The sequence below is a fragment of the Euleptes europaea genome, chromosome 2, assembly GCF_029931775.1.
Source record: "Euleptes europaea isolate rEulEur1 chromosome 2, rEulEur1.hap1, whole genome shotgun sequence".
In the NCBI taxonomy this organism is placed as follows: Eukaryota; Metazoa; Chordata; class Lepidosauria; order Squamata; family Sphaerodactylidae; genus Euleptes; species Euleptes europaea.
The window spans coordinates 42,858,152-42,880,367 of NC_079313.1; the positions used below are offsets into that span (position 1 = coordinate 42,858,152).

The following is a 22,216-nucleotide window of genomic DNA, read 5'->3' on the forward strand; positions in this document are numbered from 1 at the left end:
GCATCTCCGTGTTGTATATAAAATGTATATAACACCTTTTACAGGCACTGTCTGTTGGGTTTGTATGTTGAACTCTTACTGGACCTCCCTGTGTGTGTGTGTGTTTGTATGCATACATATATTTTATAGTATTGTTACATATTCATACATACATTTAAAATGCTGTTTTAATGCCTTCATGCTCGCAGCCTTGGGGATCCTATTTGGGTGGGAAGGCAGCATATAAATGTTCTAAATACTAATATTAATATAAGCCAATGAAACATGGTTCAGCAGAACAGGGAGTTCTATGTTCTAGATTATCCAAAGCAGGAAAAGCTAGGGCACTGGAAGTTAAGATGAGTATTAGCAAGGCTCTATGTATGATCTAACAGGAAGCTTGTGCCCTGATGAACTTGTGATTCTTAAAATAGATAGTATTCTTTTGTAAAATATTACAATCAATTGCATTTAAAATATCAGTTATGTGGTAAAGCAGAATAGAAATCTATGAAACATAACATGTTTAACAGTATTCTTTGTGTGTAGTTCAATACCTAAGTTCAGTTTTTGTTTCTCTGCACTGTAGCTGGGCTAGGAAGAACAGGAACGCTGATAGCTTGTTATATAATGAAACACTATAGATTCTCACATTCTGAAGTCATTGCCTGGATAAGAATGTGCCGTCCTGGTTCTATCATTGGACCCCAGCAGCATTTTCTTGAAGAGTAAGTATGACCGCCTACATTAATTGAGTTTACTGCACTGTAGGATTGAGTGAGTCTGCTACATAAAGACCAGATTATCCAGCGGGTTTTCTTACAGCAGAATTCTCTAAATGGGTTCTATGGTTGCTGGTGTGTTGATTTCCAGTAGAACGGGGTGTGCAACAGAAGATTGTGGCTCTCATTGTGTCTACTTTTTCCGTAGCATTAGGAGAACAGATTAATAGGTTGGAAAATACTTTAATCCTTCTGTGTGATTTTCTGGCCTCAGAGCCTTGTGAGGTCTTCAGCGTAACTTGCTTGATCTGCAGTTGTCTGCATTTGTGACGTGGTATCTCAAATTTTAAGATGTTGTGATGAATGTGCATACTATTTTTAAAACCGTTAATGCAGTTAGTGTGTTGTATATCTTTCCCCCCTGCTTTAAGAACAGTTTACAGGATTTGTGGTGATAAAGTACCTAGTATTTTAGATGGTCAGGAGAATTGTCAGTTAAACCCAGTGCTCTTATCCTACATTACACATCTTCATTTCCGCACTTCCACTATCCCTCATAGATACTATCATATTCCTCTTTCCATTAGGCACATACTATGCAATGCATCACACTAACGTGGCTACCGCACTTGTATTCCCAGCGATGTATTAAGAGTTTGATTATGTTATAAAAAATACTGTTCGCACTTTCTATGTATTCCCAGCGATGTATTAAGAGTTTGAAAACGTTATAAAAAATACTGTTCGCACTTTGTTTGGCCCGTTTAGCTGTGAAGAAGTCTTCCAACCATTTATAAGCCGTGGCATCGAAAAACCCTTTTAAAGCGATGTTTTTTATAACATTTTCAAACTCTTAATACATCGCTGGGAATACAAAGTGCGGTAACCCCCAAAGTTAAAGATGAGCAAATACTATCAGCTAGGGAAGAATTTCTCTTATATCTTTTCTAACTGCTCAGGTCTCCTGAGGTATCCAACCTGAAAAGCTATCAACATTTTGACCCTTTTCTGCTCCCTTAGATCCCTTGCATAGAATTACCATGCAAAATTGTTGAAAAGGCAAATTTAAGACTGTTTATCAATATCAGGTGGGGAAAGGTCTCAAAGTGGCTGATTGGGGTAAATCAAGAAATCTGATTTCCACCATCACCATAGACAAGTGTTGGCAATATTGTACTATTAAGTTTCATTGTTTAAAACAGCCCCTCTCCTACTTTCCTAATTACTTTTCCAATGTATTTTTTTCTTTAGAATGCTATAATAGCGGTGGGGGGGGAGAGAGTAGGTTTGAAGCAGTGAAACCGGGTAGAAGATGAAGGATTACAACTCATCTGTCTTTTTCACATGCTAAACTGAGGTTGCACAAACCTGCAGTTTGCATTTTATGAACAAAACAAAACTCATTATTTTTTCTTGTTCATTTGAGCCCATAGATCACTCCCCCAGTAAAAACAAAAGGATGAGAGAGAAGGTATCAGTTTATGCTAATGCTGCATATAGCCTACAATTTCTGAACTACTCAGTGGATTTTAACCTCTGGTGTGTCTCAGTTACTGAATAACTCCTGCTCAGGTGAAGGAGTAGGCAAGAAAAATAAAACGAATGCAGAAAAATAAAAGGTTATGAGAAAGTAAAAGGTGTTGAAGGGATTTGCTTTCTGGTTGTGTCACTGAACCCTCCCTATATCTGTGTTGTCTATCCCCATTACCCCACACCCCCCAGCACCCTAGAACAAGCACTATGAGAGAACCTCTTATGTAGAGCACTTAGGGGAGTGGAACTGTCTGACTCATGTACTACTATTTCTTCCTCCCACTGTGCAGTGTGTCTAAAGAGCAGTAAAATTTATGAGGCATCCTTCTGTATTTCATGTTTGAAATACACGACACATCCCTTTTTGATGGGGAGGGGGTGGTCAGCAAAATCATGAAACACATAACAAAATAACAGAGGTTTTATTTCCTGGAATGAAAAATTAGCAGTTTTGCAAATTGGCTGAGGAGGTCTGAGTATTTGTCTTATTTGATAAAGGTCACAAGATTAAATGTCAACAGCAAGCATCAGCAGCTTTATCACAAATGGATGTTTCAACACTGGAATATTTTGCAGATTTTACAGAAAATTGTCATCTTGTGTGTGTTAAGTGCCATCTAATCGCTTCCAATTCTTGGTGAAGCTTTGAATCAGTTTCCTCCAAAAGGTCCTATTGTTAACAGCCTTGCTCACGGTTGCAAACTGAGGGCCACGGCTTCCTTTATACAGTCAATCCATCTCATGTTAGGTCTTCCTCTTTCCCTGCTGCCTTCAACTTTTCCTAGCATTATTGTTTTTTCCAGTGAGTCTTCTCTGCTCATAATATGATCAAAGTACAATAGCCTCAGTTTAGTCATTTTAGCTTCAAGGGAGAGTTAAAGGATTGATTTGATCTAGAAACCACTTATTTCTCATTTTGGCAGTCCATAGTAGCTGTAAAACTCTCCACCAGCATCACATTTCAAAGGAATCAACTTTCTTCCTGTCCAACTTTTACACCCATACATAGTTGGTTGTCAGTAACACAGCCTTACATGTAAGAATTTTTTCTAGCTCGATTATGCCTGCCCTTCCCAGTGTTCGAGCCTATTCCTGAAGGTGGGGGTGAAGCTCCTTAGGCCGGCACAGGGTGGAAACACTCCAGTGTCCGGGCACCACCAGCCCCTGCTGCCGGTGCAGCCACGCCGGCAGGGCTTTCCTGGAAGGGAAAACCCATGCCATCGGGGGTGGGGGCTTCAACCCTTTCGCCCCGGGAACACTCCCTCACACTGCGGTGGTGCTGCACCACGTTTTTTGGTGGTGCAGCCCCATTGGAGGCAATGGGGGATTTCCCCCATTTCCTCTATTTTTGTTTTTTTAATACATTTTTATTTTAATCTTGGTTTACAAATGCATAACATACAAACTACTGCCTACATACATAACACATAACAACACATTACCAAATGTGCCTCACTTTATCCTAAAATGACTATCTATTCAGACAATTTTGTTTCTACCATCTATTCAACATTCTTATTAACTCCAAGTAACTTTTACCATTCAACTTAAGTTTAAATCGGCATTAAAATATAGAAGACTTCTTAGTATACCATGCCTAGTTTCGTTAATCTTCTATTTTATGGTAATAACCTTCAAAGCTTGTTATTTAATATGAAATACATGAATGTAACCTATCTATTCACTTAAACATACTAACTAAAAATTTTCTACAGTCATAATCTTATCTTCTATATCTTATGATAACTGTTAGCATTCCAGAAATAAAGAAAAAAGAGCAAGCAATTTCTATGGATTACATATTTGCATACTGATAGTAAGGTTTGTCAGCTAAACTTACTGATCCTGATATACAGTTATTTCTTTTGACCTTTGATATCATCCTTGTTTAGGAAACTTGGGCCACAAATGAGATCTTTCTCCCAGGCTTTACCTCTTTTACCCAAAAAGCAATCAAAGGCTCTGTGGGCCGCCCTCGTGCAGGACTAGCATGCTTTATCTCCACTTCTTTAAGCATAAGCTCAATTGACCTTCTTTTGGCTGAAGAGTTGGTGCTAGCAGTTAGAGTAAACCTGACTTTTTCTTCACTTATTTTATTTTCTGTTTATATTCCTCCTGGTAGATCAAGTAATACTGCACGAAACTGGGCCCGTCTGGGAGAACTATTTGATGACATCAAAAACAACCACCCAACTACTCCAGTTCTTATGGCTGGTGATTTTAACGCACGAATAGGGCCGGATGATAATACTCTCTTCCAAATTCTTATAGGGAATTTTGATGAATCTTTCCTGAGCTCCCTATGGTATACTAGAACTTCCAGGGACTCGGTAATCAATTCTTCTGGCTTAAGTCTGGCCCAATTCGCTATTCAGAGGAACCTAATGATAGTAAATGGGCGATCGCAGATCGATCCTAATGGAGATTTCACTTTTTTTAACCAAAATGGTGCCAGTGTTATCGATTATTTTCTGGTTTCATTAGATCTCTTACCTCTAATCAGTAATATGGAAGTCTGCGATTACATGGGCAGTGACCATCTCCCTATCTCTCTTTCAATCAACCAATTATGTGTTCCACACTTAATACCGTCCTACCATCAAATATTGCACCAATCCCAAAAAGCCCTAGCTCGTGTTTACTGGAGCCCTGAGCTTGATTGCTTGGTGCGTGGTAAAATGCAGCTTTTGGAGGTGACTTCGTTGAAAGCTGCCCTCCTTGAGCAAGAGTCTGCAGCTACTGTCTTAAATGTTTTTTTTCAGATTAATTGATTTATTTAAACCTTTATTTACTAAAGAAATCACCTCAAGCTTGCACGCTTTATACAAACGAAATTCTTGGTTTAACCGCGAGTGTAGACTACTCAAACGAGCAATAACCAGGAAACATAGAGAATTCAGAAGGAACAATACTACTTCAGTATTGAAGGAATTGTTAACTATTAAAAAGAACTACAAGGACTTGGTAAACTGGAGGAAAAAAGAGGCCCTATATAAAAATTGGAGGAGCTTGATTACAGCTATAAACAACAATGATAATTCAACTTTCGGGTGGACTGTGAATTCTTTAAGTAATGGCTATGCCAGAGTCCCTGCATGTATCCCGTCTCCGGTCTGGGTAACTTACTTCAAGAGCCTCTTCTCCTACTCTGTGGAAAACCAGGGTCTTATACCTGTAGCACCTTCTATTTTGTTGAATTCCTGGCCAGATGTGTCTCCTAAGGAAATTAAACCGCTCATTGATCGCCTACACTCAGGTAAAGCCCCAGGTCCTGATCTAATTCCCTACGAACATTTTAAAGTCAACAGCGAATGGTGGGCCAACATTCTTGCTCCTGTATTCACACAAATTAATGCCTCAGGAGCTATTCCAAAATCTTGGAGACATACTATTGTCGTCCCAATCTTTAAAAAGGGTCAGCACTCTGACCCAAGCTGTTATCGTCCAATCAGCCTTTTATCTTGCTTAGGCAAATTGTATTCCTCCTACTTATTAAAGAGGCTGTTGGATTGGGTTGAGAGTAATGACATCCTTGGCTGGGAACAGATTGGCTTTAGAAGGGGTTGGTCTGTCACGGACCACTGTTTAGTGCTCTCCCATCTAGCCGAGAAATATTCCTCCCCCAGAAATGGCACCCTTTATGCGGGTTTTATGGATCTTAAGGGAGCTTTTGATACCATCCCGAGGGAGAGGCTATGGTTGAAACTATCACATTCTACTATGGATAGGAGGTTACTATGGCTTATTCAACAATTTCATACTGACCTCACAGCTCAGGTTCGCTGTGGCAACCAAGGAGAACTAACCGAGCCCTTTGAACTGGTCAAGAGAGTTAGACAAGGTTGCCTCCTTGCTCCTCTCTTGTTTAATCTATCCCTGAATGATGTGGCAACCAATTTCTCAGAGTTTTGCCACCCCCCAAAGCTTGCAAGTCATCCCACCCCGATTCTACTCTATGCTGACGATGCAGTTCTCCTGTCCCGCACAAGAATTGGTTTGAAAAGATCTTTGCAAACTTTTTCTGAGTACTGCTCTAGGGAAGGTCTTAAAATAAACCATCATGAATCTAAGATTATGATCTTCACTAAGAGGAGAAAAATGCCTCTTTTTCGCTGGGTATTAGATGGCTTTGAGGTTGACCAAGTCAAGGAGTTTGTTTACCTTGGCATTCTGTTTTCCCATAACCTAAATTGGAATGCCCATCAAAAAGCAGTGTCCAACAAAATTAAACCTGGGGTTGGTGCTATTGTCAATTTTTTTCACACCAAAGGTGGCAAATATATTCCAGGGGCTATTCAGGTTTTTAACCTGAAAATTACCCCAATTATCCTCTTTGGTGTTGCCATCTGGATTACAGTCATCAATGAATCTATAGATCGTCCACTGCTTCAGTTCTTACGAAAACTCCTAAATGCCCCTCGTTGTGTTGCTGGCGTTACTCTTCATTCCGAGTTTGGCCAAATGTCACTTGAAGCTAGGGCGTGGTTGGCCGCCTTTAAACTACACCTTAAACTGTGCTTTAGCACTGAGGGGTTCCTAGCTTCTCTGAAGCATGACCCTTTTAAATCCTCATGGCAAAAAATCTTAGATGAGAAACTGGCGTTGTTGGGTTTCTCGCAGGATATGTTATCAGATCTTGGGAAAACTGAAGCTTTTACAAAAATTAAAAAGCGCATTAAAGAGCTCGATTATAACAGCACTACTTTTCGTGCTCGTCGTGTCTGTTCATCCCAGTTCTTCGGAATACCCCCTCCACATGGTCTGCCTGCCTATACATATTATCTAACAACTCCTCGTCTCTGTAGAGCTTTTTGCTTGGCTAGATTGAATGCTAACCCTTCTATGGTAATGCAGGGCAGAATTCTGAATATACCGTACTCAGACAGGATCTGCCCTTGCTTTTCTGGCTCTATTGACTCATTAGCCCATGCCCTTTTGGAATGCCGCTTTTACGAGGAACTTCTATCGCGCTATATTTCCCCCCTTTTAATATACAAATCCAATGCCTCTGTGACTGACAGAATGCCTTTCTTACTAAGTGATAGGGACCCCAAGGCTACATTGTCAGTGGCAAGATTTGTTTCAGTCCTTATATCCCTCCAACACTAGATATATGCTGCTCAAGATCAATTGATCAAGGAGCTTCTAAGGGATAAAAGGAAAGGAAAAGGAAAGGATAGTAAGGTTTCTATTTTATTTCTAACTCTTCCATTGGTTTTTTACTCAACAACTGTATCAGCCTAGCCATTACTGCGTACTCTGCCATTTTCTCTTGCCATCTATCCATCTCCGGTATTTCTTCTTGTTTCTATTTTGTTGCTATTGCCACTCTAGCTGCGGTTATCGTATAGTTGAATATTTCTTCTTTCTTTTTTCCTATATCTGGTGGTAGTATTCCCAATAGCATATTTTTGGGATCTAGAGGAAAATTAATTTTCAGAACTTTTTGCATTTCTCTGTGAACTTCGATCCAGAACATTTTTCTTTTTACATGACCACCAAGAATGGAAGTATGTCTCCTCTATTTCTTTACATTTCCAACAGTGGGTATCAGCTTTTTTGTTCATTTTTTTTAACATCCATAAAACTGTTTGTACCAGTTCTCTCTCAGGCTTTGGCTAGCAGTAAATTTTATTCATTTTGTCCATAGTTGCTCCCATTGTTGCATGGATATCTCTTTTCCAAAATTTTGCATCCGCTTGACCATACACGATTTCACTTGTTCCGACTGTTTCATGTTTAAGCAAAAGTTTATATATTTTACCCAATAAATGGTCCTTCTCTTTATATATTAGATACTCAAATTCTGTTGTTTCTCTGAGTTTCCCCTTATCAAAGCAGTCCTGTTGGATTCATCCAATCAATTGATTTTATGTTAACCAACCTATTTTAGTTTTCTCTGCTGTTATCATTTTCCATGTTTTAATTTGTCCCTGCTTGGTCTCTATTTTGGGGTTTTTCTAAATCCCCTTTTCCCCTCCGCAGCGATCAGGAAGCCTCTGAGGAGGAAGCGCGGCTGTGCCACTCCCAGCCACCGCGGATCTTTTCCCCCCTTCAGGATTGGGCTGTCCAATCTCCTTCTGATTTCTTGGTTGCAGTCTCCCTTTTGGTTGATGATGAAGCCAAGGAATAGAAAATCTTGAACAATTTCAATTTTTTCATTGTCAACCTTAAAGTTGCGTAATTCTCAGTAGTCATTACTGTTGTCTTCTTGATGTTCAGCTGTAATCCTACTTTCGCACTTTCTGCTTTTGACCCTCAGCAGTGATTTTTTTTCAAGTGTTCACTGTTTTCTGCCAGTAGTGTGGTATCATCGGCATATCTCAAATTGTTAATGTTTCTTCCACACCTGTGCTTTTGTAACAAGGAGAAGATAGGAAGGATGGCTTATATTGTTTCAGTGTGCTCACATGATGCATTCTGGGCTTCTTCCTTCAAGGGTTAATTTGGCTTACATCAGCAGCAGTATAATCTGTGATCACTCTTAATTATACTGGATATCAGCTTCCTCACTCTAAGCATGAATGCTTTTTTCAGCTTTCTAATCCTGTTCACCAGTTACATAACCTCCTTGTGGGAGCTTTTCTCTGACTCCTAAGGATGCCGATACCGCGGTTTCTTTTGGCTCACTGCCACAGTTGTCACACTTTCTCCCCCCCCCCCCCAAGAATACTGCAGGAAAATAAACTCATGGAAAAGATCACTAAAACTTACCAAAGGGGATCCAGCTGAAAGATTTATTTACTTTAAACAAAGGGAAGGCAATGTTCTTTCCCTAATATGACTACGTTGACTTATATAAGGCTGCTCTGTTCTAAATGGGTAGTGGAAAATCCAGTTCCTTCATTTCTCTAGAATATATATAATTTAAAAAATTGCTTTAAATTTCAAAAACCGTTTTCAACCTGCAGTTGTTGGATTTTACAGGTATGCATGTCTTCTGTAGAAAGAAGTGTTTAAGAGATTTCACCATAAGCACAGTGTGTCTTATCTCTGCTTAATATACAAAACATTCCTTATACATACCTTCAGTGACTATGGACTGCCAGATTTATTAACAATTACTTGTTTTGTTATCATATTGAATGTGTGTGCTAATTTAGCAATAATTTGTCATCCCCCTTTCCACCATTGATGAGCTCAAAGCAAATTTGTTTCATTAAAAAGCTGGGGAAATGGGTTTAATTTTTGTAACAAATCTGTGATATATTAGGATAGATCTTTAGGAATAAGACGGAATAAGACGAACTTCCCCAAACAGAAATCTAAAATGCTTTAAAATAACATCAAAAATAATTTGTGACAGAAATTCTTGATGTCATACATAACCAATGTTTTTTTCGTACTCTTTTTTATTTTTTTAAAGCTGTTCTGTATAGAACTTTTCACACTACCGAACAACCAAGTAATTTTAGTCCTTGTTTTTACTGCCCTTTGAAATACCTTTTTCTGGTGTTCATTTTGTTGTCTGTTGCTATTTAACAGGAAGCAAACATCCTTGTGGATCCAAGGGGACATTTTCCGATCCAAACTGAAGCCAAGAGCAGAACATGAAGAAATCATATGCAAAGTTATGGCTAACTTTGATGACATTTCTATCAGTGGGACTTTAGACAGATATGGGGAGGTAAAATTTTGCTGTATTTTTCTTTTAATATGAAAGTCATATAGCAGTAATTAAATGGTTTGTTTATTATTACGTTTATATCCTGCTTTTCTTCCATCATTGGACCTAAGGTGGTGTAGCCACAGGGTTCCCAAGAGGTCTTCCATCCAGACACTGACCAGACATACCTGTTTAATATCAGCAAGAGTGCTGTCTCATGTGCCTTCCAACCACAGTATGCTTATATGATCACGTGAAGATGGTGTCAGACCATCTTGCCTAGTATCCTTTTACTCCAACTAGCAGCAGCTATCCAGGATCTCAGGCAGACATCTGTCCCACATAGGCTACCTCACATCTTTTTCTAACTGAATCGGATTTGGGATTGAACTTTTGTATGTTCCACTGAATATACTTGTTCAGATCATCACGAAGATAAAAAATGTCTGTCAAAAATCCATTATTTAAACTGCCATTTTAAAGTGTCCAAGGTTGCTTTAGTAATTATCCTAGTGGTGTCTAAACAAAGACAAAACCATGAGTGATTACAAAGATGGGACTGGAGAAAGTACACTGAGGAAAATAAATGTAGGCACTGTGATGGAGAGCAGTATATAAAATAACAAAACTGATCTGTAGTTTTAAAAACATGCTTCAAGTTCTTAGTATAATCATTGGGTTGAAAGAGTTAAATTAATAATTTGAGCTGATTTCAAGGACAAAATCAAATACAGTAATTAGGTACAATAGACACAGTGGGTAGAATCATAGAGTTGGAAGGGGCACCAGGGTCATCTAGTCCAACCCCCTGCACAATGCAGGAAACTCACAACTACCTCCCCACACACACAAACCCAGTGACTTTTACTCCATGCCCAGAAGATGGCCAAGATGCCCTCTTGATACTTGATCTTGCATCTAGTGTTTGGCTACAGTTCTGTGAAGAGATAAGATAGCAGAGTACAGTGACTGGCATGCATGCTAATTACTGGGTAGTAATCTTTTAACTGCAAACCCACAAGGATTGGGCAAGAAGAATGGGCGGTGATGCGAGGGTGCTATGTTCAGCCTTGATTGCGTTGCCAGTAGCTGATGGGAAATAGTGCTGCTGGCCTTCAACCATCCAGGCTGGTTCAGGATAAGCCCAGAGTGGGTTAAAGGCTGGTATACTTTTTTTGTTGTAATCTGAGCATGACTCTCCTCTAGACAGAGCACTGATCTTCAGCCTTTTCCATATTTGGATCCATTTTTAAATTCCTGCTATATGGAATGCTCACAACTTTGTTCTTTTTCTTTACTTGTGCATATATGGTGAGTCCCTTTTTTTGGCTCATATTTCAAAGTCTGTAGTAATACTGCTAAAATGTGCCATGTATCTTGTGAAATACCTCCACTACAAGAGGTGCCCACAGAAAGATATTCTGAAATAGAAAGCGAATTTCACAGTGACTAAACAAAACCACTCAGCCTTACGCCTTGCTATCCAGGATGCAGTGAGATGAACCTGAGAGTGGGTTACCAGACTACCCAGCAAGTGGTATTTGTCCAAAATTATATAGAACAAGAGGCAAAAATGTAGAAGGCTACAGCTCAAATTATGTTTTAAAAATGTGTGTTCATGAAACTCTCAATTTTATATCTGTTTTCCAGAATGATGTGGAAGACAATGCAGAAGTAGAAGTAAAGAATGGAATGACTCAGGGAGACAAGCTTCGTGCCTTAAAACTTCAGCGGCAGCCACGTTCAGCTACAACCGGCGCTCTTAAGTAATCTCCTGTGTATTTTCTCCTCTTATTTTTCATGTGTCGTGGTCTTCTACTGGTACTTTTTAAAGTAACTTTTCATAAGTGCTAGCCTCCTGGTTTGTACTGAAACTTGACATTTTATTGCATAATCGGTTGGGTAGGACTAGACGATAATTTTGCAACCATAAGATTCATGCTTAGTACATTTAAATAGTGATTTTCTGTCAGAACCAGCAGTTGCTCACCAGTGGCTCCTGTTGTCAGAATTATTGGAAGATCAAAGTGAATTAATTACTTTTAGAACTGTGTTCCCGTCAGATTTACTGTAGTAAATTATTGTCCCCTTTTCCCTGGGTTGGGAAAAGGATTTGGTTGACATTCTTATACTGTTCTATTACTGAACTGCTTTATCAGTTTTTGATATTATGTTGTTACATTGGATGCTAAAATTTTAAATTGAGTAATCCACTTGGGCTTTAGCTGTAAAGTAAACTTTGGATGTTAAAGGCTTCTGATTTTCTAGGCTAGAAGATATGAAGCTGCATACCAGATCCATGTCCCAGCCTTTCAGGTACAAAGTTCAATACTTTATGGGGAAACTATTGGTGTTACCATTTTAATTGACTTCTAAGAGCTTCTGGATTCTCTTTCACTCTCACTATTGATCTTGGCTGTAGTTGAACAGTTGTTTGTTATGGATGCTTCTCATACCACGCTGCTTGTATGAAGAACTGCTCTTGGAATTCTCTCCCATTAGTCACCTTGTACAAAGGGAATGTATTATGCTGTTAAGAACATAAGAAAAGCCATGCTGGATCAGACCAAGGTCCATCAAGTCCAGCAGTCTGTTCACACAGTGGCCAGCCAGGCGCCTTTGGAAGCCCACAAACAAGATGACTGCAGTAACATCCAGCCTGCGTTTCACATGCTCCTCTTATACTGTACAGAACAGTCATGCATTATGCCTAGTATTCATTTTGACCAGTAGCCATGGATAGTCCTATCCCCTGATCATTTTGGTTGCTCTTTTTTTTACACCTTCTCAAGCTCTGCAATATCCTTTTTTAGGGGTGGTGACCAGAACTGTACACAGTATTCCAAGTGTGGTCTCACCATAGATTTGTACAAGGGAAGTATGATAGCAGCAGTTTTATTCTCTATTCCTTGTCTAATTATGGCCAATATGGAATTTGCCTTTTTCACAGAAGCTGCATACTGGGTTGACATTTTCATCAAGCGTTTCACTACCACCCCAATATCCCGTTCTTGGTCTGTTGCTGCCAGCACAGGTCCCATCAGTGTATATGTGAAGTTGGGATTTTTTGACCACTATGCATCACTTTACACTTGCTCACATTGAATCTCATTTGCCATTTTAATGCCCATTCCTCCAGTTTGAAAAGATTATTTGGGGGTCTTCACAGTCCAGTTTTGTTTTAACCACCCTAAATAATTTGGTGTCATCTGTAAACTTGGCCACCTTGCTGTTCACCCCCAACTCCAGGTCATTGATGAACAGGTGGAAAAGCACTGGTCCCAACACAGATCCCTGAGGGACCCCACTGGTCACATCCCTCCATTGGCAGAACTGACCATTAATTCCTGCTCTGTTTCTTATTTTTCAGCCAGCTCTCAATCCATAAGGGGACTTGTCCTCTTGTCCCATGATTATGAAGTTTGCTTAGCAGTCTTTGGTAGGGGACTTTGTCAAAAGCCCTTTGGAAATCCAAATACACAATGTCCACAGTCTCATTCCTGTCCACAAGATTATTGACACTTTCAAAAAAATCTAAAAGGTTAGTGAGACAGGACCTACCTTTACAGAAGCCATGTTGGGTTTTGCTCAGCAGGCCTTGCCCTTCCATACGCTTGAGAATTCGATCTTTAATAATGCTTTCCATCAATTTTCCGGGAACAGACCTTAAGCTAACTGGCCTGTAATTTCCTGGGTCCCACTAGAACCTTTTTTATAAATGGGTGTTATATTGGCCATTCTCCACTCCTCTGGTACAGAGACTGATCTAAGGGACATTACATATTGTTATGAGTCCAACAATTTCCCATTTGAGTTCTTGAAAAACTCTAGGATGAATACCATCTCAGTGGCGGACTGGCCATTGTGTTAGCTTGCCCGTTGGCAAGTGGGCCCTGTGGGGCCCTGATGAAGTGGGCCCCCTTAAACATTAGACAGTATCTTAAAAATAAAAATTAATAAAAATTAAATGATAGCCTTATAGTTGTGGGTGGGCCCTCTTTGTCTCCTGGCAACCAATATTTTTAGGCCCAGTCCGCCACTGTACCATCTGGTCCCTGTGACTTGTTAGTTTGCAGTTTGTCTAGATGTTCTAGGACTTCCTGCCTTGTTACCACTATTTGCCCCAGTTCCTCATTATCCACTCCCCAAAACATCTGTTCAGGAGAAGGTATCTGCCCTATATCTTCAACAGTGAAGACAGATGAGAAGAATTCATTTAGTTTCTCAGCAATCACTTTATCCTCCCTTATTGTTTATTTTCTCCCATTGTCATCCGATGGTCCAACTGCTTCCCTAGCTGGTTTCCTACTCCTAATGTACTTAAAAAATTTCTTATTTCTTGATGTGTTTAAGCGATATGTCCCTCAAAATCTTTTTTGGCATCTCCAATTGTTTGCTTGCATTTCCTTTGTGCAAGTTTGTGCTTGCTTTTGTTTGCCTCGTTTGGGCGATCTTTCTAGTTTCTGGAGGAAGCCCTTTTTTCTCTAATAGCTTCCTTCACCTCACCCTCTTGGACTTAATACCACCTTTCCTGACCTGTGGTATACAATCTAGCTGAGCCTCTAGAATTGTGGACCTGAGTAACCCCCAAGGCATTTCCACAGATCTAACCCTCCTAATTGTTCTTTTCAACTTCCTTTTTACCAGCTTTCTCATTTTAGAGAAGTTCCCTCTTTTAAAGTCAAAGGTAATTGTGTGAGATTTCTCAGGCACTTTTTCTCGTACATATAAATTAAATTTTATGCCATTATGGGCACTATTGCCAATTGGCTCAACTACATCCACATCCCGCACTAAGTTACTGGCAGCACCACAGAGTATTAAGTCCAGGATTGCCTCCCCTCTGGTTCAGTCCATGACCAACTGTTCGAGGGCACAGTCACTGAGGATGTCTAGAAATTTTATCTCTTTGGCTTGACTGGAGCATGCATTTATCCAGTCAATATGAGGGTAGTTAAAGTCTCCCATTATTACTACTTCATCACCTTTGGATGCTTCCCTGATTTCATTCTCCATCTCTAGATTACCCTGAGCCTTTTGGTCAAGGGGCTGATAAAATGTCCCCAGTACTAAATTACATCTGGGGCCCGGAATCATCAACCACAAGGATTCTATGAATGAGTCTGCCCTTTTTATGGTTTCTAGTTTATTAGACACTATGCCTTCCTTGATATACATAGCAACACCCCCTCCAATACGACCTTCCCTATCATTTCCATAGAGTTTATATCCAGGGATAACCATATCCCACTAGTTCTCTCCTTTCCATCAGGTTTCTGTAATGCTCACTATATCTTTGTTTTCCCTTAAAACCATGCACTCTAACTGCCCCATTTTCACTTGGAGACTTCTAGCATTAGCATAGAAACACCTCCACACTTTCTTTCTCTTTCAACTTGCCTGGCAGGTGCCCTTGGGTATACTTAAGTGGCTATCCCACTTTACTTTACCATCTGCTTTCATTTCTATCACATGCCTGTGTGAGCAATCAGAAGCAATTTTCCTTTTGAACATGTGCATTGAGTCTGCTGGAACCAGATGCTTCTCAGCTCCTGCCAGCTTTCCCCCCAGGTTCAATTTAAAAGCTGCTCTGCCCCCTTTTTTACGCGCCAGCAGTCTCGTTTCATCCTGGTTCAAGTGGAGCCCATCTCTTTTGTACAGGCCGAGCTTGTCCCAAAATGTTGCCAGTTCCTAGCAAATCTAAAGCCCTACACCGCCATCTCAACCACTCATTGAGACTCTCCAACTGTGCCTGCCTAGCTGGTCCTTGCCGTGGAACAGGTAGCATTTCAGAGAAAGCTACCTTGGAGGTCCTAGCTTTTAGTCTTCTTCCTAGCAACCTAAATTTTGATTCCAGGACCTTCGGACTACACTTCCCCACTTCATTGGTGCCAATGTGCACCATGACCACTGGCTCCTCCCCAGCACTATCTACCAGACTATCTAAATGATGGGTAATGTTCGCAACCTTTGCACCAGACAGGCAAGTGACCCTGCAGTCCATGCCCCCGCTATCTACATTTAGAAGGATTTAATCTCCCACTACAAGAAGCCCCCCTCTCCTCAGAGGATCCTCGAAAGGGTATCTGTTCATCCACAAAGGAAGTGGTCCCTTCTAAGTTACCACATCCCCTTACCTCAGAGAGATGACCTTCACCAAGGGCTCCATCATCCATGACTGGCAGGGAGCCGTCACTGTGTGTCCGGGATACAACTGTTTCATCCCCGGAGTCCTTACCCACCTCTCTCTCTGCCTGTCTCAGCTCCTCCAGTTGAGTTACCTTGATCTCAAGGAAGTGAACTTGCTCCTTGAAAGCCAGGAGCTCCCTGCACTGAGCGCGCACCCATGACTTCTGTCCAGCAGGCAGACAGTCATACATGTGGCACTCTATGCAGCACACTGGATATCCCCCCCCCCCAACCCCTGCTGGCTTTCTGTCTTCATAACTGGTATTTTAATTATTTATTTTTGGTGTTTTAATTCTGGAAATGAAAAGTGCCCTGCCCTCTGCTCCCTGCGCCCTTCCTGTACTGAATGACCTAGTGCCCTGGCTTTCTTGCCCTGCTGCTAACTCACACCAATGCTTGACTCGCTCAGTACTCCTGCAGGGCACACATATCTACTCTGCCCCGATAACAGGATTCTTTCCCCACCCTACAGGATCCCCAGGCTAAGAGCCACAGAGCAAAAGCCCTTGCTCTTTGGCTCACGCGTTTGGCGAGGAGTAGCGTTTGCAATTTAAATGCTCACAGCCTCTGCCTCTCACACACAAGCTCCACCCAGCACCAATCAAAAGCCCCTCTATAGAAGGTGACAAGCAGGCTACACGCACCCAACTCTCCCTCAAACACAGTCCTCTCACAGCAACCTCAGTTAATGCTCCCCAGAAGTTTTAGGAAAGGCAAAACCACCACTCACCTCACCTTGCTAGCAGCTCTGCTTCTGTCTCCCAGCCCAGCCCAGCTGATTTACATTCAGCCCCACCTCATCTGTTACGTTGGCAAGCCAAGTGTGGGTATATAGAGAGTGAAGAGCAGTTTGGCACAGTTGTGTCTGTCTTGCATGTAGATGCTTGCTGTGGCGGGCAGACTACAAATACAATAAATAAATAAATAAATAAATAAATTGTGTATGCTTTTAAGGTGTTAATTGCTGGAAGTGATTTTGGAGAGTACTTCTGTGGGCAACAATTAACATGGAAAGCTGCCTTGAGCCTGCTGAATGACTGCAAATGAAACCCTACACTCAGTTAACTGTATTCATAATTCAAAGTCAAACTGAGACCATTAGACCTCTGAATGTGCAGTTCTGCAGGGATGCAGCCTCAAACATACCACAGCCACCTTCTCCAAGGCTTTGGAATGTTTCAGTGGCTGCATCTGTGCAGGATATTGTATTCAGAGGATCCATTATGGGTCCATGTGTCAAACCATCTGTGAGAATAACTTCCCTTATGATATGAGCAAAAACCTCTAAAAACGAAGAGGTGCATTTCCAGGGGCAATATCTTGATGAATTGCGTTGAGATCTCTTGTGTCAATATACAGAGCTCCACTGACGTGGTTGGCTATGCATATGATACAGGCCCAAACATCCCTTTTCAATGAGCTGTCAAAAGGCTTTGGGGCTTTTCCAAAAGAGATGGCAAGGACAATCTTGCCTGCCTTTAGAAAATGTGAATAAATTTGTTATTTAGGAAGACTTTTTATAATTAAATATAGTAGGTGGGATTTTTCTAACTTTTTGTGTTTGTGTCTGGAAATATTTTGTGCTCTGATTTTGTATCTGATATTATGGTTTTACAGTAAAAGCTTTGTTATTCAGCACTCATAGGGAATAGGGGTTGCTGGTTAATCAAATGTGCTGGATACTGAAGCTTATTGCTCTGGAAATCATCAGTGGACTGCACTGAATTGTGCAATTCTCAAACAAATTCCCATGCTTCTCAGTTTTTTTTAAAAAAATACGTAGGCCAGTATCCAAAAGGCCACATGTGAACTGGTGTGCATACTTGAAAGAATTTCAGCCCCACTCTTCCTACTGCAGCCCATTGAAACACTGCCCCTGAAAGTTGGTGGGTCTTGCAGAGCAGTAGTCCATGAAGCATTGACTAGGAACTTAGCAACCTATCCTTTCCTCAAAAAATTTTTTGTGCACAGGCCTCTTTGGCCTCATGGCCATAGACGGCACTAACTCTGTTGGGGTCTAAAATATTATTTCAGCAGCCCCTGTACAGAAGCAGCTCTTCCTGAGTTGCAGCTTGAGGGAGTCACAGCAGACTCTCTGGTTCCAGGAAATCCAGGTGAATCCTACTAATTTGCCAGAATAGAAATATTAAGTATTCCGTGTCTGAAAAAGTTGGCGTTAAGATATGTTTGAATGATTACTGGCCAAATTTCTGCTAGAATAATGAATACATCAACATAATAATCTTTCTGATGCCACACCAAATGTATTCTATTTTTAGACTGAATACTTCAGCAGTCTCACAAGGTTCTGTATCTCCTTTGAAGTCCTCCAAAGTGATGGCTATGTCACCTGCAGCAAAGAGAATAAACAGAAACGCTACATCCACAAGCTCAAATTTAAAAAGGTATGTCTTGCTGTGCTGTGACTCTTCATTTTGGAAAGGAGATAGGGAAAGTGATAGAAAGTTAATGCATAATTTTGAGATCTAGTGGGTCCTGGCATGCTCTTCAGACATCAGGATCTTGGTTTTTGTTCTTGAGGTGCTATTAATGAAAGATGTTCTGATCTTGTCCTTCTATATTTGATGAGTCAGTTTGAACTGATTATGGTCAATTACAGTGTTGAGTGAATCAAGTGGCCTATGTACTAATGAAACCGTGGCTGTGATCCTGAGACTCATGTGTTAAAATAGCCATATTTATACGCCAGGCTTTCTACAAAGTGTTTTCATAAAGCACTTGCTTTTAACAAGCTAAAAAACAGGTAAGTAAATGAGCCAACTGGGAACTGCAAGAAATTCTAAATGTCACCGTTTGCACAGTATCTTAGGAATCACATCCACATAGTTACTTGGGATATTACAGTGATTTCATAGTTGCATTATTCCTTTTTTCCGTTGGCAGCCATATAGTTTACATTATTCAGAGAGGGAATGGTGTCCTATGGTCCATTAATTTTATGGTAGTAGTTCTTCGTCTCCTTTTCCACTAGTGCCTTTTAAATCTGTCTTGCATTAACCATCACATGTATGTACATTTTGTGTGTATTTTTATCCCGCATGTGTTTTCCATTCAGCATTTCCATAAACTCCAGGCTAGCCAGTTCTCTAGGGAACCTGTACGCTGCTTCAGATGATGCTGAGAGCAAACTGACATCGTCCTCTAGGACAGGTTATTCTGTAAACCAAACCTCCAGTCATTTGAATGGCAGTGCTCAGCCGCCTGCCAGAAATTACCGTGAGCTGAACAACAACCTGTACAACAGGAGCGACAGTAGAGCTACCAACCTCAGCAGCTATGCCAATTCTCCCAGCGTCCTGACAGACGAGTACAGCACCTACAGATCTTTTACGGGGCTCACTGCTTCTCCAGCAAGATACCTGAGTCGCTCAATTCCTGTAAGTTCAAAGCCACAGCAGCCCTCCAGGGGATCTGACAGAACCTTGCTTCTTCAGCCAGAGTTCCTTCAGAAGAGTTTCTAAACCTTATTTTCTGGCCTTTACTATCTAAGAAATGCTCCTTTTTATGCATAGCATCTTTACTTTTTTGCTAATTTCATCGTAGCCAAAGTGACTAGCTATACTTACTCTTGCTTCCTTAGTGTTCCTCCCCAAAAGGGCTATCTTTAACTTTCTAACAACTTTCATCTGTACATCTTTTTTTATTAGTCTATCCATTTCAAATCTTTCATAATAAGTCATCGGAAATGTAAAACTCATGGAAATATAGGATCTTCATAGCTGAACAGATGTAAAGGTATCTTATTCAAGGGTACTCTAAACAAATTGATATAGGAAGGGTAGCCTTACCATCAGTTAAAGTGTCAGTTAAATTTGTGAAGGGGCATAGACTTATGTCTGTAATCTGTTTTTAAAAACGACTTCAAAACTTCTGTACCTTTTAAAACTTAGATATACCTGTCCAAAGTGCCTTTTCATGTACAAGCAAAACAAGAGAGTAACTAATAAGGTACACATTGTTCTTGCATAAGATGAAAATGCTTTTAGTACGTTTTTTTTTTAATTTCAGGTAAAAAAAATGAGGTCAGTATGCTGCCATATCAGTAACCTTCAGTAGCCTTCTCCTCTGCTACTGCTTTTCGTGGCTTTGATTGTTCTTTCATGTTTGTCTTTAACCTTGGGGAAAGAGCATTAATATATATACTAAAGTGGGTTCTAGAACAGGCGTTTCCTCTTACTAATTTGTTTTGGCAATATGTGATCAGCTGGCTCAGTCTTGAGACTGCTGTTTCATTTTTATACCAAAAAAACCTTTGAAAATCTTTCCCTTTCTGAAGTAATTATCTTATGGTTTTGTGAAACCTTCTGATCCAAGAAGTTTACTTCTGACAGTATTAATGATACTTGCCATTTTAAATGAGCATGTCTGCTTTTCTGATTTTAAAATTTGTATTTTATAGTAGATGTAAGAAATGTGTTTTGCCATAATATGTCAGCAGTTTTTTAAAAGTGAGAATAAAGTAGAACGTACATCTGCAAAGGACCATTTCTCAGTTTTCAATCTGCTACCATAGGTTACAGATCTCTTAAGAGACATGTTGGCATATTATACTGTTGGAGGGGTCAACTTCTTGAATATTTGAGAAGGCTGCCATTGAGCATGGCCTCTGTAATTGTCATAATTTTAAACCACTAGAAAAACCAGTATATTTGACGAAGTAGTCTCCGATTCACAAAAACGTATGCTTCAGTAAATAAATGTGTTAGTCTTTAAAGTGCCACAAGACTTTGTTGTTATAGGTCACTCTGTCTAGCCTAAATCATGGTGGCTCTGTTGGACTGCAACATTGCAGTTGCACTCAGATCCCTTCCCTTTCTGTCTACAGGTCAGTGAAAAATGAGGGGAACGGCCATATGATCTGCCGTATACCATACTAAATATCCTCTTGTCTGGTGAAAGCTTTGGGTTTTTAGTAACCTTATTTAGGTGAATCTGTTTTCATAGGTGAATGGTGTATATAAGTAGGGGGGATCTGTAGTAACCCATATCGGTTTACTGTATTCATTTTTAAGGGTTTTTACAACCATTATCTATCTATATTATCAATATATATAATTCTCGGTGTGACCCCATCTGTGGATACTTACATCAAGAGACTAAGGCCATGCACAGACAAGACAGCTACCTTGTAATTTACCTGTAATATGCTTCATATTAACAGTATCGTGAGATCAGTCTGGTGCACAGTTGAGGATAATATAACATTGTTATTTAGAGGCTATTTTTGTTGACAAGAAAAGTGAAACCAAAATAATCAGTGTATTTAATTATCGTCTTGGGCCTATCTGTGGATACTGAAATACAGAAGCTGGGATCATGAAAGCTATGACAGATCTTTCTACAAACCTGAGAAAATCCCCAGGTTTGCAGAAAAATCTGAAAAAAATACATTGCCCAAATGATAGAAATAGCACTTGTAGCTTTAAGAAATAGATGACCTCTAAGATCTCAACGTTGATTGTGGTGCTTGTTAGGCAACCACACAATAGTATTACCAGCACTAGACTAACCAGCGTTTATACAGAAAACGGATTTAAACTAACCTTAGTTTACTGTGACATCCAAATGCAGCCTGAAACCTGGAAGTAACAAAGGTGTGTTGGGGGGATTGTAGGCCCCAAAAATTCACTACTAAAACTGATTTAATTTACAATCCCTTCATCCAGGATTAAAGGTAATGTACAGTGCCATCCTAAGCAGTGTTACACCCTTCTAAGCCAATGGACTTAGAAGAATATAAAACTGCTTAGGATGGCACTGTTAATTTTTCTTTTGGAAGTGCTTTCCGATTCTCTCATGTATTGAAACAGAAAGTTCCTTACTGTAGCCTTAAAGAACAAAGGCAAGATGGGAATTTTCAGAGCATATCAAAGCAGAAAAATCTATCCTTTATCTTTGGAAAAATCTGTGTTTAGTTTATGAAATGTTCCTTGTTTGTGCTGTGTTTGTAAATGCTTTCATGTGGTGTGTTGCCATGGCGTTTTTTTGTTTTCTGTTTTCTCTTTTAAGTGACAAAGTGGTTCTAATGTTGATGCCCTATGACAGCAGTGGCACAAATGAAATGGTGCCTAAGTTGTCATTCTAAATGCATTCTTTTTGCATTCATGGTTGAATATTGTATAGTAAAGGATGAAAACAAAACAATAATCATAAACGTTGTGGGTCA

At 40.2% G+C, this 22,216-nt stretch overlaps 2 protein-coding genes across 4 annotated transcripts in view; one reads left to right on the plus strand and one right to left on the minus strand.

Annotated features, from left to right (window-relative positions):
• Positions 1-22,216, plus strand: part of CDC14A (cell division cycle 14A) — a 130,670-nt gene that overhangs the window by 61,345 nt on the left and 47,109 nt on the right. For 2 of the 3 annotated variants that reach the window (XM_056867698.1, XM_056867699.1), the window contains exons 10-14: positions 569-707; positions 9,720-9,861; positions 11,491-11,606; positions 12,109-12,156; positions 18,309-18,434. In XM_056867698.1, the coding sequence (XP_056723676.1) occupies positions 569-707; positions 9,720-9,861; positions 11,491-11,606; positions 12,109-12,156; positions 18,309-18,434 (571 nt within the window). Of the gene's footprint in view, positions 1-568; positions 708-9,719; positions 9,862-11,490; positions 11,607-12,108; positions 12,157-18,308; positions 18,435-19,105; positions 19,428-22,216 lie in introns of all 3 variants that reach the window. The other variant, XM_056867697.1, reaches the window with a different exon arrangement.
• RTCA (RNA 3'-terminal phosphate cyclase) overlaps positions 1-22,216 on the minus strand; it is a 197,415-nt gene that overhangs the window by 47,963 nt on the left and 127,236 nt on the right. The window lies entirely within an intron of this gene.